Source organism: Taeniopygia guttata, chromosome 23, assembly GCF_048771995.1.
Source record: "Taeniopygia guttata chromosome 23, bTaeGut7.mat, whole genome shotgun sequence".
Classification (NCBI taxonomy): domain Eukaryota; kingdom Metazoa; phylum Chordata; class Aves; order Passeriformes; family Estrildidae; genus Taeniopygia; species Taeniopygia guttata.
The window spans coordinates 4,169,462-4,181,765 of record NC_133048.1 but is presented as its reverse complement, the minus strand read 5'-3'; the positions used below and the strand labels follow the sequence as shown (position 1 = coordinate 4,181,765).

Here is a 12,304-nt window from a genome sequence, read left to right as displayed (position 1 = left end):
GTCAGTGTGGGGGCTCTGGCCACGCCGGGAGCCAAGAGAAGGGATGAGCTCTTTTCCAGAGAGCTGCTCAGCCCCGCTAAAAGCTATTTTACACTCTCCAACCTGATGTTTCCTTCCCACTGGGAGAGATCAGCAACCGGCCTGCATCAGAGCTGGGCACAGCAGATACTCAACACCTCGCTCTGGGTCTCAGAGGCTCTTTTCACCCAGGAAGGAGTTTAAATCCCATATTCTGGACCACACACAGGTGCAGAACATCCCCCTGTCCTTCCTTTACAAGTCTTTCCTGGGCTTGTAAAAGGACTGCAGGAATGGAAACACCCTCCAAGTAAGGAGGCTGCTGCATCCAGAGTACAAGAACAAAGATATACATGTTAAACATGCCTGTGCTCCCAATTCCTGCCTTTTCCCATCCCACCAGCCCTGTGGGACACAGCCAGGACCACAGCCACCTCACACCGTGAGGACAGAAACACACAGTACATTGTTCCTGCCTCCCTGCTCAGAGGCTCTGGGGCTCTCATCCCATGGTTACCATCTGAACCATGGGATGATTGAAAAGCCATTAATCCCCTCCCAGGCATTTTTATGAGGCTCTTGGTGAAATGTCTGCATGCTTCAGAACTGCAGGAGTTTGATACTGGCAGAGCTCTGCACAGACTGAAAACCCTGTCTCCAGGGCTGAACAAGCTGCTGGCCTCTCCATGTCCTGTGTCTCCTGCTCGATCTCTCTGGAGCCAAATGTACCCAAAATTGCAGCAGTTCATCCTCTCTTCTGAGCCAGTGCTGTCCCAGGGCACAGGGCAGCGAATTAATCTATCCCCAAAGCAAATAGGAGATGGGTACCTCCCAAGTGTGTGTACCCACAGCCTCCACCTCCATTTGGGCTCCAGCAAAAATAAGGCTCCTGCCCCTCAGCCTTGCAGACCCTGAAAGAGGGGAGCCCTGCCAGAGGAAGGTGGTCCTGCCCCAAGGCTGGAAAGGATCCTTGGAAAGGGGAGGGTGACCCTCAACATCCCGCAAAGCCCAGGTCTGCTAAGCAGGTGCTGCTACTGGGTCTGTATTTGCACCTTCACTCTGCAGCATCCCCCTAAATCCCTTATCCTGCAGCAGCATCCCTCCTAAGCCCCCTAGAAACCTTTTTTAGCACCCCCAGTATTCCTTATTGCCTTCCAAGCATTCCTCCTAAATCCCCCCAACACTGCCCCCTAAATCCCTCTTCAGCATTCCTGCATCATTCTCCCCACAGCACCCCTCCAGTTCCTTGCCTTACCCCACAACATCCCTTTTGAATCCCCCTGCAGCATCCTCCCAGACCTTCTCAGCACCCCCAAACTCACCCAGCACCCCCTGGCCCACAAGATGTGATGTGATGTGGAGAGTGAAGGAGAGGAAGAAAAAGCAGAGGCCAAGGGGGAACTGGAGACCGCCCGTCTTTGCTTTGTGGACAAGAGGGCTGTTTGTGCCCCTGCCTTCTGACAGACAAAGAAAACCCAAAACAGTCGCAGCGCCTGCATCCATCGCGCTCCCCCTCCAGCCGGGGACCCTTGCGGGCTCCGGGGATGGGCCACAGGCAGGGAGTGGCGGGGGGAGGCAGGGACCGAGAGGAGCTGGGGGACACACAGGGATTAGGAAGGCAACCAGGGAGGGGAGGCAGAGGCAGGAATGAGGGAGAGGGGGTGCAGGTAAGGAACTGGATGGTGGGAAAAGAGTCAGGGATTGGGGAGAGCGGGGCTCAGGCAGGGGCTGAGAAGACAAGAACTGGGAGGGGAGGCTGGCAGGGATGGAGAGAGAAAGCGACAGGCTTGGGGGCGGGGGGCATGGAGGGGGGACGCAAGGAGGGATCTGTCGGGGGGAAAGGTAGGCAGGAATGGAAGCATGGGGAGAGGCAGGCAGCGATGGGGAGAGGCAGACAGGGATGAGGGAAAAACGGGACCGTGGAGGGAAGACAAGGACCTGCCGAGTGAAGAAAGGCAGCCATCGACCGAGGTGGAGGAAGGCGGGGACGCGGGGGGACAGGTAGGGAGGAAGGGGGAGAATAGCAGGCAGGGATCTGGGGAGCAGGCAGGGAGCGGGAGGGGTACAGACAGGCGAGGGGCTGGGCGGGCGAGCAGGGCCGCCCCCGGCCCCACGTGGCTCGGGGGACACGCGGGTTTATAAAGCATTCCGGGCCCGCGCGGGTGCGGGAGGAGGCGGCGGCACCGGCCGGGAGCGGGTCTCGAACCCGCGGCGCTCGGATGCTCCCGGCGGCTCCAGCGGGGCCACGGCCGCCCGCGGGCCATAGAGCTGCCCATGGATGTGACCATGGATGTGCCCGTGGATGTGACCATGGATGTGACCATGGATGTGACCGTGGATGTGCCCGTGGAACTGCCCTCGCTGCTGCCCGCGGCCACTGCCACCCCCTGGGGCAACGGCACCGCCTGGGCCCCCCTGCCCGGGCACGGGGTCAACGACACGGGCCCGCAGCGGGACAAGAACGCCACTTCCATCCTCATCGCCATCGTCATCACTGCGCTCTACTCCGTGGTGTGCGTGGTGGGGCTGCTGGGCAACATCCTGGTCATGTACGGCATCGTCAGGTGAGAGCCGGGTACCCGCGCTGCCCACGGGCCGTGGGGGCTGTGCGGGGAGCGAGGGGCACTCCGGGCACAGCGGGGTGAGAGCACCGAGGCAGCCAGGCTGTGCCAGGGTCGGTGTGCGGCACATGGAGGGTGTGAGCTGGTGGCACTGAGTGAGCGTGCACCAGGAGTGGGTGTGAGACAGGACCAGGAGGGAGTTTGCACTGTGAACCACGAGTGAGTGCGCCACGGCTGTGAGTGTGCAGCGGGTGCGCCAGGTACGAGTGTACACCGGTGTGAGTTTGCCTCAGCTGTGGGTGTGCGCCGAGTGTGAGCCAGCGGCAGGAGGAGGGCAGGCTGTGAACCGGCTGCTTGTGCGCCGGCAGCAGCGAGCGGGTGTTCCTGGCGGCTGCGGGTGCGATGTGCGTGTGAGCAGTGCGTGTGAGCAGTGCGTGTGAGCAGTGCGTGTGAGCAGTGCGTGTGTGAGCAGTGCGTGTGAGCAGTGCGTGTGAGCAGTGCGTGTGAGCAGTGCGTGTGCAAGCCGTGAGAGCGCGGGGGTGCTGCTGCTGTGCCAAGGGTGAAAGCAGAGGCCATGCGTGCCCGGAGCAGCTCGGGGAGTGCAAGGGGGCTGTGTTTGGGGACGGGGGGGCATGGGCCCGACCCCGAGTGGGTGCCTCTTGTCCTTTGTGAGGAAGAGAAGCCGCAGGGCTGGTGACGCTGCGGGCTGGGAGCTGCTCTGTTTGCAGGGTGGGTCCAGACGCACCCTCCTCCCCCGCCCCAGCCAGGGGCTGGTGGGCTCCCGCTGCTGCCACCTCACTCCATCAGTGGGAATCACCCAACCCATTCCCACTTCCTTCTTGTGCCAGCACCTCCTGCAGCTGCCCGGCTTCTGTTTTTCTCTAACAAAGAGCAGAAACTGCATGGCCCAGCCCCATCTCAGACCACAGCAGCTCATCTGTCCTCTGGTCCCCTCCGTCTCCAGTAGCTCAGAGAGCTACTTTGGCTGCATTCAAGACCTCAGCACCTGTGGTGAGGCTTTCCCTGGGCAGAGACAGGGTCTGTGGGGTCTCTGCACCCCAGGATAAGCAACATGACCCTAATGCCCCCCATTTTAAAGATGGGACATGGCAAGGTGCTGCTGTATCCAGCCAGGCACTTGTGGTGCAAAATTTCACCAGTCTCTTTGTCGGAGACACTGGGTGGTCCTGCCTGGTTACGATGGGTTGACATGGAAAACGGGACCACAAAACCAAGTCTTACAGACCACAGGACCAGTGCCAACAGCAAGAGCTGACAGAGCTCCTCCACAGCTCTGCCAGCAGCAAAGCATGGGGTTGTTCTCGCAGTTACACTCGGTGAGGGCGCAGACCCCAACACCTCCAGCCTGGCAGGAGGGAGCAGAAGGGTCTCACTGGGTGCCTGGGCAGTCCCACAGCCACCCCCTCTGCACTGGAAGGGGTTTGGTTCTGTAGGTCCAGAATCTGTGGGGTAATTCCAATTTCCATCACCTCAGGTGATGCTGTAACCCAAGCTTGGCCAAAACCCTAGAGCCAAACCAGAGCTGGTGGCTGGATTTAAACAAACCCTCCAAATTCACATTTCTTAACCATTTCCACCCTCATTTTCCCACCCCTTTCAGTCCATAGCTATTGTTACAGGAGGTCAGCACAGCCTGGCACTGCATGTGCACAAATAAATGTGGTGACTCACCAGAGGGAAGGAAAACATCCTGAAACGTGCCCATGAGGTCCATGAGACACCCTGGAGTGTCCATTGCCCTGGTATCAGGCTCTGCTGCCCCTGCTCCCCACTCTCTGTGGGGCTCTGCTCTGTGTTTTTAAGCATCCAAGAGGGTGGAAATGGGGAGTGCAACTTGCTGACCCGACCTGACCCCAATGGGATTTTTCATCCACTCAAAGTGGCATCAAAAATGAGCCCTGGTCTGAAAAAGCAAATTGAGGTAATTGCGGCAGGGACAGATGCCACAAACGGTGTCAGGGTGAGGGATGAGTGCTATTAGACCCACTCCAGGTGGTTCTGCTCAGAGAGGAGAGGGAAGGCATTTTAAAGAGTGATTTCATGCGCTAAAAACATCCTCCCTGTTTTACTCACTGAGTAACTCCATGTTACCCAGGCTTTAGCAAGCCTGACAGCCACAGATCCCATCACCACACCTTCTAGCCCCCACATCTTCCAGCTGCTGATGGAATTAGACACAGAATCACAGAGTGGTTTGGGTTGGAAATGACCTTATAGATCATCTTGTTTCATCTTGTTGCCTTCCACTAGACCACATGGCTCCAAGCCCTGTCCAAGCTGGCCTTGAACACTTCCAGGGATGGGGAATATCTCCCATGAAATGAGCACATATCATCCTCCAAGCCCCTGAGACAGGAGGGGCTGCAGGGACATGTGCCTTCACCCCTTTCATGGCCAAAGCCATCTGGAGTTTCCCAGGGGTCCTTGTCAGAGCTGCTCCATGTTGACAGGGCTTAGGCCAGGACGAGGGGAGATCTGCGTCCATGGAAGAAAGGGCTGTGAGGTGGGATCAGCTCGGATTTGGACCTCACTGCTAGGGAAATTCTGGGTGTTTGCCTTGTGCTCTTCTCCTAGTGCCACCTCTCAGTGTCCTTGTGGTCCAGGCAGGTTGTCCAGGCAGTCTGGAAGCACGGCAGGAGCACATCCTGGGGGTCAGGGACCTCTGGGACCACACTGAGTTTGCCACAAAGTCCATGAGTGCCAGGAGCTGGCAGATGCAGACACAGGACCCTGGTATATAGCTCTGTGAATGGACACACTGTGAGCCACGCACAGCCAAACTCCAAATAAATCCCTCTCCAGGGCAGCCAAACCCGTCCACATGCCTGGAGGGAGCCCGGCACACCCAGCACCCTCCCCACCACAGCTCTGACCAGCACTGCCATGCCCACTGCATTGTCAGATGCTTTAAAAAATATTCCTGGAAGCAATTTGTAGCTGTGAGCTTAGGGCTGCAAGTGCCCTCATCCCCACTAAGCCCATCAGCCCCCCACCAGCTCCCACACAGGCTGCAGGGACAGCTGGGTGCAGGCTTTGTCAAGCAAGGCTCTTTCAGGCAGCGGCTTTTAGCAGCTCCAGGAGTTTTTCTTTCACTTATTATTCACTTTTCTTTCACTTATTTATTTTCCAAGAGGTTTGGAGAGGGTATCCGTACTTGGGAATTGAGACTGGAATGTGGAGCTGCCCTGTGCTTGCCCCATCCCCTCCCATCTCTTCTCTCCATCAGCACTTCCCAGATTGTTCCGTTCAAGTGCATAACTTCCCAATCAAGGCACTCACTTAATTGCAATGGGTTTGACAGACTAGGGAGGTCCATCAGCAGCAGTGGATGATTTGCACTAATGTGGGCAAAAAAGCTCTTTCCTGGAGCAGCGGTTTCATTTGCAGCTCAGGAGGGCACCAGGATGGAAGCCTCGCCCTGTGCAGGGGGCTGAAACTTCAGCCCAGACCTGGAGGGGGCTGAATCTTGCCCCAAAACCCCAGTGCTGGAGGCTAAATTGCCATCCTTATTATCCCAGTCATCCCTATCAGCATCCCAAGTTATTCCCATCAACCCCATCCTCACAGTTAACCCCGTCATTCCAGTCAAATGCATCAGCAGAGTCAACCCTTCATGCCAGGCATTCCCATTATCATCCCAGTCATCTCCATCATCATCCCAATCATCTCCATTATCCCAATCATGCCTGTCACTGCTTTGCCCTCACCAGCCCCATCCTGCCTGGAGATGGGTGACAACTCTGGCCCTCCAGTCCCCCACCCCTGGCACATCTGGCAGGGGGTTGGGAAGTGCTTGCCCAGCACAGCTAAGCACATCTGGCAGACCATGGAATTAATGACAGATTTTTTTTTACCATTTTACTCAAAAAACAGAGACCAAAGATGTGTGAATCTACCTGAACTGACTGTTCACATAGGAGAGGCAAAACCTGACAATACCACAAATTCACAGCTTTTTGTTTAACCTGGGAGGAAACTTTTCTGCAAAAGTGCTTGGAAAATAACACTAAATAGAATGGAAAAGGACTTTTCAAGGACAAGACATTTTTAATGCCATATTTAAATAAAAACCAAAAAGCTCAGCTTGAATATTTCCACCCTTGGGCAACGGGCTGCCATTTGCAGCCACGGTGAAGGAGACAGGAATGCTCTTGGAGCTGGGTTAAGCAGCTGTTTTCTGTTTTCTCCCAGAGAGAAATTAGTTTTTCAGCTCAAGTTCCCAGTTTTATTGACAAAGGAACCTGCTGGGTCTCTGTCCCCACAAATACACTCTCCTGACCCTGCTGAGATGGGGAAAGAATAAGGGGAAGGGACTGGGTGCTACCATCAGTCCCAGGAGCCTCTTTCCCACACCAGCCTGCTGTCCTGGGCTCCAGCCAGGGCAGGACCACCTGAGATGGGAGCCACTCAATCCCCCCACCAATGTATTTCATGTAGCCCCAACATGTGATGAGCTGTACCAATTATCACAAAATCCTAGAATGCTTTAGACTGGAAGTAACCTTAAAGCCCATCTCATTCCACCCCCTGCCATGGGCAGGAACACCTTCCATTATCCCAGGTTGCTCCAAGCCCTGTCCAATCTGGCCTGGAACACTTCCAGGGATGGGGCAGCCACAGATTCTCTGGGCAACCTGTGCCAGGTTATTACCACCCTCATATCTGATTCAAACCTGCCCTCTGTCAGTTTAAAAGTGTCTTACTCCATCACACATGTGAAAAGTCGCTTTCTATCTATTTTTATAAGTACACCAAGGCAAGCAATCTTTTCATCTCAGTGACAAAGGGGTCATTTTCCCCCCTCTGTGCCTTACCTCACTGCTGCTACAGGCAGGTTTAGCCATGCATAGAGATGGTTTTGGGAAAACTGACCCTGATGTTAATTAATTAGGGTACATCTAAAAAAGCTTGAGCCTGGGGAGGATGCTCTCTGAACAATGGGGATTTGCTGGAAGGGAGCACAGGAGGAGTTGGAGATGCTGGTGTAGCCCTGCAAAGAACAGGGTCTCGATGCCCAGCAGATCACCCAGTATCTATTTCCAAGCCACCACACCATTCAAAGCATCCCTTTGACCAACACTTGCAGGAGTGGATTCTCCTGGGACACACTCACCATCCCTGCTTCTCTGGCATCTGCCATAACTTTGTCTCATCCCTTCAGGAAAGGTTTGGACATGAGGGACTGTGCATTTCCTCTTGCCAGGGTATGACAAGAACCAGAAGCAGAGCCAGGCCTTTCCAAATGCCCTGGGGGATACAGCCAGGCTTCCCCAAAGCTCTGGAGCTCCAGAATGGCTAATTGGGCTGCTTCCAGATGGCCTTTTTCCGGGGGTAATCGATCCAATTTCTGCAAGAAAACTTGACAGGGAAGCAGGCTAAATAATCACAATTTACTAGGTGGAAATTCAGATGAAGTAGGGCTGAGGGGATAAAGGACATTGCACAACTGTTTCAGGGAAATGGAGCAAATAAATCTCATTGGAGAAATGAGTTCTCTGGAAAGTTCTTTATTCCTTTGAATAAAAGCAGGCATGGAATGAGTGTCACCTCCCTGGTCAGCTGAAGGAAAAACACCATGGCAGGGGCCAAGCCATGCTCTGCAGGTCCCAGCTCGTGCAGAGATGACATGTGAATGTCATCCCCTGCTCAGGTAGCAGGATGTGATGTGTGGCTCCCTACCCATGGCTGAGGAGTGGAACGAGATGAGCTTTAAGGTTCCTCCCAGCCCAAACCATTTTGGGATTCTGTGATTTTATGACTTCAACACACAAGAACACATCAAGTGCCCTGACCACCTGTAACGTGTTCTTTCTCTGCCACCCCCAGGTACACCAAGATGAAGACAGCCACCAACATCTACATCTTCAACCTGGCTCTGGCTGATGCAGTGGCCACCAGCACACTGCCCTTCCAGAGCACCAAGTACCTCATGGAGACCTGGCCCTTTGGGGAGCTGCTCTGCAAGGTTGTGCTCTCTATTGACTACTACAACATGTTCACCAGTATCTTCACCCTCACCATGATGAGCGTGGACCGCTACATCGCCGTGTGCCACCCGGTCAAGGCCCTGGACTTCCGCACGCCGGCCAAAGCCAAGATCATCAATGTCTGCATCTGGGTGCTCTCCTCCCTCATCGGGGTGCCCATCATGATCATGGCGGTCACCAAGTCAACAGGCAAGTGTCTCGCAGGACACATCCCCTCCTGTCCCATCAGTCCATCCCGGAGGTCACCTGGCAAACTTGACCTCCGGTCCTGTAGCAGGTTTGTGGTCAGTGGTGGGCACCTGTCTGTGACACCATAAATGTGCCCTATCTTGGAAAAAGCATCATGGGTGTTATTTCCCAGCTTAGAAACTGTCCCAGAAATTGTCCTCCCTTCCCTTTAATGGTAGGGATCCCACACCTTTCCCCATCTCCAGCCCAACCAGTGCCTCTCCCCACCTCCTGGGATGAGGCTTAAAAAACCCTCCAGTGATGCTGCAAAGTCTCCAAGTGGTCCACACTAAGATCTGCAGCTCCTATGTGGGGACACTGGTCCTTGGCTGCTAGGAAAGCTCTGGGCATCTTAAGGAAGCGGACAGATTTCAGTGGAGGGTGATATAGGGATGTATCACGGGATGTCCACCATGGAGGTTGGGAGAAGGCAGGATTGGCCTTGAATGGCTCAGGAGGCTCTGCAGGGAAAAGGTTCCAGGGTCACTGCACCCACTGCCTCCCCTCAGTGTCTTGTGGACAGGGGTCTGATGGCACAGAGCTCCTGGGGAACCCCTACCAAGGCAGGTAGGAATGCATCTCTCTGGGGTTTTAACAAGCCATGACTGAGCAGAAGGCAGAATATTCTCAGCAGACACTGAGCTTACTCTTTGACCCTCCTCTGTCCTACAGATGGTAAGGTTCTGTGCACTCTCCAGTTTCCCGACCCTCCCATCTACTGGGACACTGTGACCAAGATTTGTGTCTTCATCTTTGCCTTCCTGGTCCCCATTTTGGTCATCACCGTCTGCTACGGGCTGATGATCCTTCGCCTGAAGAGTGTCCGGCTCCTCTCGGGCTCTAAGGAGAAGGATCGCAACTTGCGGCGCATCACACGCATGGTGCTGGTGGTGGTGGCAGCCTTCATCATCTGCTGGACACCCATCCACATCTTTGTCATGGTCTGGACGCTGGTGGATATAGACAAGAAGAACCCCTACGTGGTGGCCAGCCTGCACTTCTGCATCGCTCTGGGCTACACCAACAGCAGCCTCAACCCTGTCCTTTATGCTTTCCTGGATGAAAACTTCAAGAGGTGCTTCCGAGAGTTCTGCCTGCCTTTCCGAGCCCGTGTGGACCGGAACAGCTTCTCCCGTGCCAGGAACACCACGCAGGAGCACGTCTCCACCTGCACCCCCTCTGAAACCTGCAACAAGCCGGCATGACTAGACGTGGGCAGCCCCCAGCGGGGCTGCCGGGGACACGGAGGAGATGAGCTGCGCTCAGAAGTCACCCAGGTCACCACCACAGAGTTGTAGCAGAATGGTAGGCTGGGCGCTGCCTGGCAACACTGCTGGGTTTGCATACAGACTGACTGCAAAACTTTCTACATCCCGAGAAAGAAAAAGGGGAGAATTGGAACTCACCAAATGATGTAGGGAGAGGACAAGAGCAAAAGGCAGGTTGGGCAAATATGCTCCTCTGATGCCACCACCTCAACCAACACACCCAGCAGGGGCTGTTACCCTCCAACACATGGTTCTTGGCAGAGCCCAGGGTACCAGAACTGCTATGTCCACGTACTTATCCTCCTGCACGGGCCAGGATGACACCACAGCCCGTGGCAAGAGGGGTAACACTCACATGGCAGAAAGGAACTGTGCCAGGAAGTGATCACAGCATCACAGAATCATTCAGGTTGGAAAAGCCCTCCAAGATCATCAAGTTCAACCTTTCTCCTACCACTACAAAAACCACCGATAGCCCACGTCCCCAAGTGCCACACCCACACAGTGATGTTTAAATCTCTTCAGTGATCATTGCCCCACCACTGCCCTGGGCAGCTGTCCCTTGAAAAGCCTGGACAACCCTTTCAAGGAAGAAATGTTCCCTAATATCCAGCCTAATCCTCCCCTGGAATGACTTGAGGCCATTTTCTCTGCCATGTCATGGGACCTCATTCCATCCCCTTCTGGGCTGTGTCCAAAAGACAATTGGACATGGGAAGAAAAACTTATGCCTCTTCAGAGGCACTGTTTTCAAAGAGCTCCAGATCCATTGTAAAAATTCTCCTGGAGTTCCTCAAGCTGGGATTGCTCCCAGAGAAAGCTTTCTATGGCTAATGTCATTGTTATGTTAGTGTTATTTAGAGACCTCTGACTGCAGCTAAGGCTGCCCTGGACATGGATGTGATGCTAGGAATATGGGTATGGCCAGGGGATGGAGCAAGGATGACCCCCATTCCGGCAGCATCCCAGCAGGGATTTGGGGGCTGAACCAGCTTCTTCCCACCTAAAATCCAGCTCCTCCAGTCCTTCATCTGGGCTGGGAAACTGGGGACAAATCCTAGTGCAGGCAAGCAGCACTGAGAGATCCTGCCCAGACTGGGCCATGCTGTAGCCAGGATGCTCGGAAGGAACTCTTTGTGTACTTTTATGAATATATATATATATGTCTGTCTATAGCTGTATGAAATTAAAGTGACCCCAAGGCCTCCCATCACACCTCCCACTACAGCAGCTACTCCACGTGTGAAGGAGCCGAATATGCCGCATCCATAGCATCTCACAAAGTACTTCAGACACTATCTCCAGCTCCAACCCTTGGGATATTTGCCTTACAGTGGCATTTCTGTACAGCAACCCTGCTTTCTAAAAATTAAAGTAAAATAAAATCAGAGATAAGAAGCAGTTTCCAGCTCTCTTGTGACTCCCAAGCATCAAAAATGAGCAAGGTCTGGCTCAGGGGAGTGGTCTGGGGAGTAATGAAACTGCCTCTAAACTTACTCTTTTCTGCGAGGGTGGGGATAACCTGGCACAGGGTGCCCAGAGCAGCTGTGGCTGCCCCTGGACCCCTGGCAGTGCCCAAGGCCAGGCTGGATGGGGCTGGGGGTACCCTGGGATAGCAGAAGGTGTCCCTGTGCATGTCAGGGCATGAAACTGGATGGGCTTTAAGGTCCATTCCAACTCGGGCTACTCCATGATTTTGAATTCAAGTTCTAAAAACTCACCTGGGCTTGGAAAAACACATGAACCCCCAAAACCCTTTAGCTGAGCTTGTTTGCAAGCCCTAGTCACCAAAAACCTCTTCTGCCAAAAGTCATCAAGATGTAATTTTATGTTAAAAGACTAACAGCCCAAATTCTGGCCCAAATTACATTTGTAATTTAAATACAAATGAGGATTTAGTGGAAAAGCAACAGAAATGGGTGTTGGAGCCTGTAACTTTGCTCTGGCTTAATGAAACTTTGGATTTTAAGGTACTGATCACTTCTGCTCTGTAGGTTTCTTAGTTTCCAAAGAAGGGGAAACCATAAAGAGTGCACAGTGGATGTGAAAACCACTTGAGGAGCCCATCCATTACCCAGCACCCTGGGAAAGCTGAGCCAGGCACCAACTCCGGAGATTTCACAGCCCTGTTGAACCAGCAGCCAGCCCAGATTAATTATGCAGCAACCTGTGCTGGCACATGCCAACCTGCTATTTCCAGAGACATTTGCAGCCCAAAAAC

General features: G+C 54.1%; 1 protein-coding gene across 1 annotated transcript; it reads left to right on the top strand.

The window, feature by feature from the left end:
- Positions 1 to 1,883: 1,883 nt before the first annotated feature.
- Positions 1,884 to 11,484, top strand: OPRD1 (opioid receptor delta 1). Its single transcript, XM_012570639.5, has 3 exons — positions 1,884 to 2,582; positions 8,427 to 8,776; positions 9,488 to 11,484. Exons 1-3 carry the CDS (start codon positions 2,293 to 2,295, stop codon positions 10,018 to 10,020), a joined length of 1,173 nt encoding a protein of 390 aa, XP_012426093.5. The 5' UTR covers positions 1,884 to 2,292; the 3' UTR covers positions 10,021 to 11,484.
- The last annotated feature ends 820 nt before the right edge of the window (positions 11,485 to 12,304 follow it).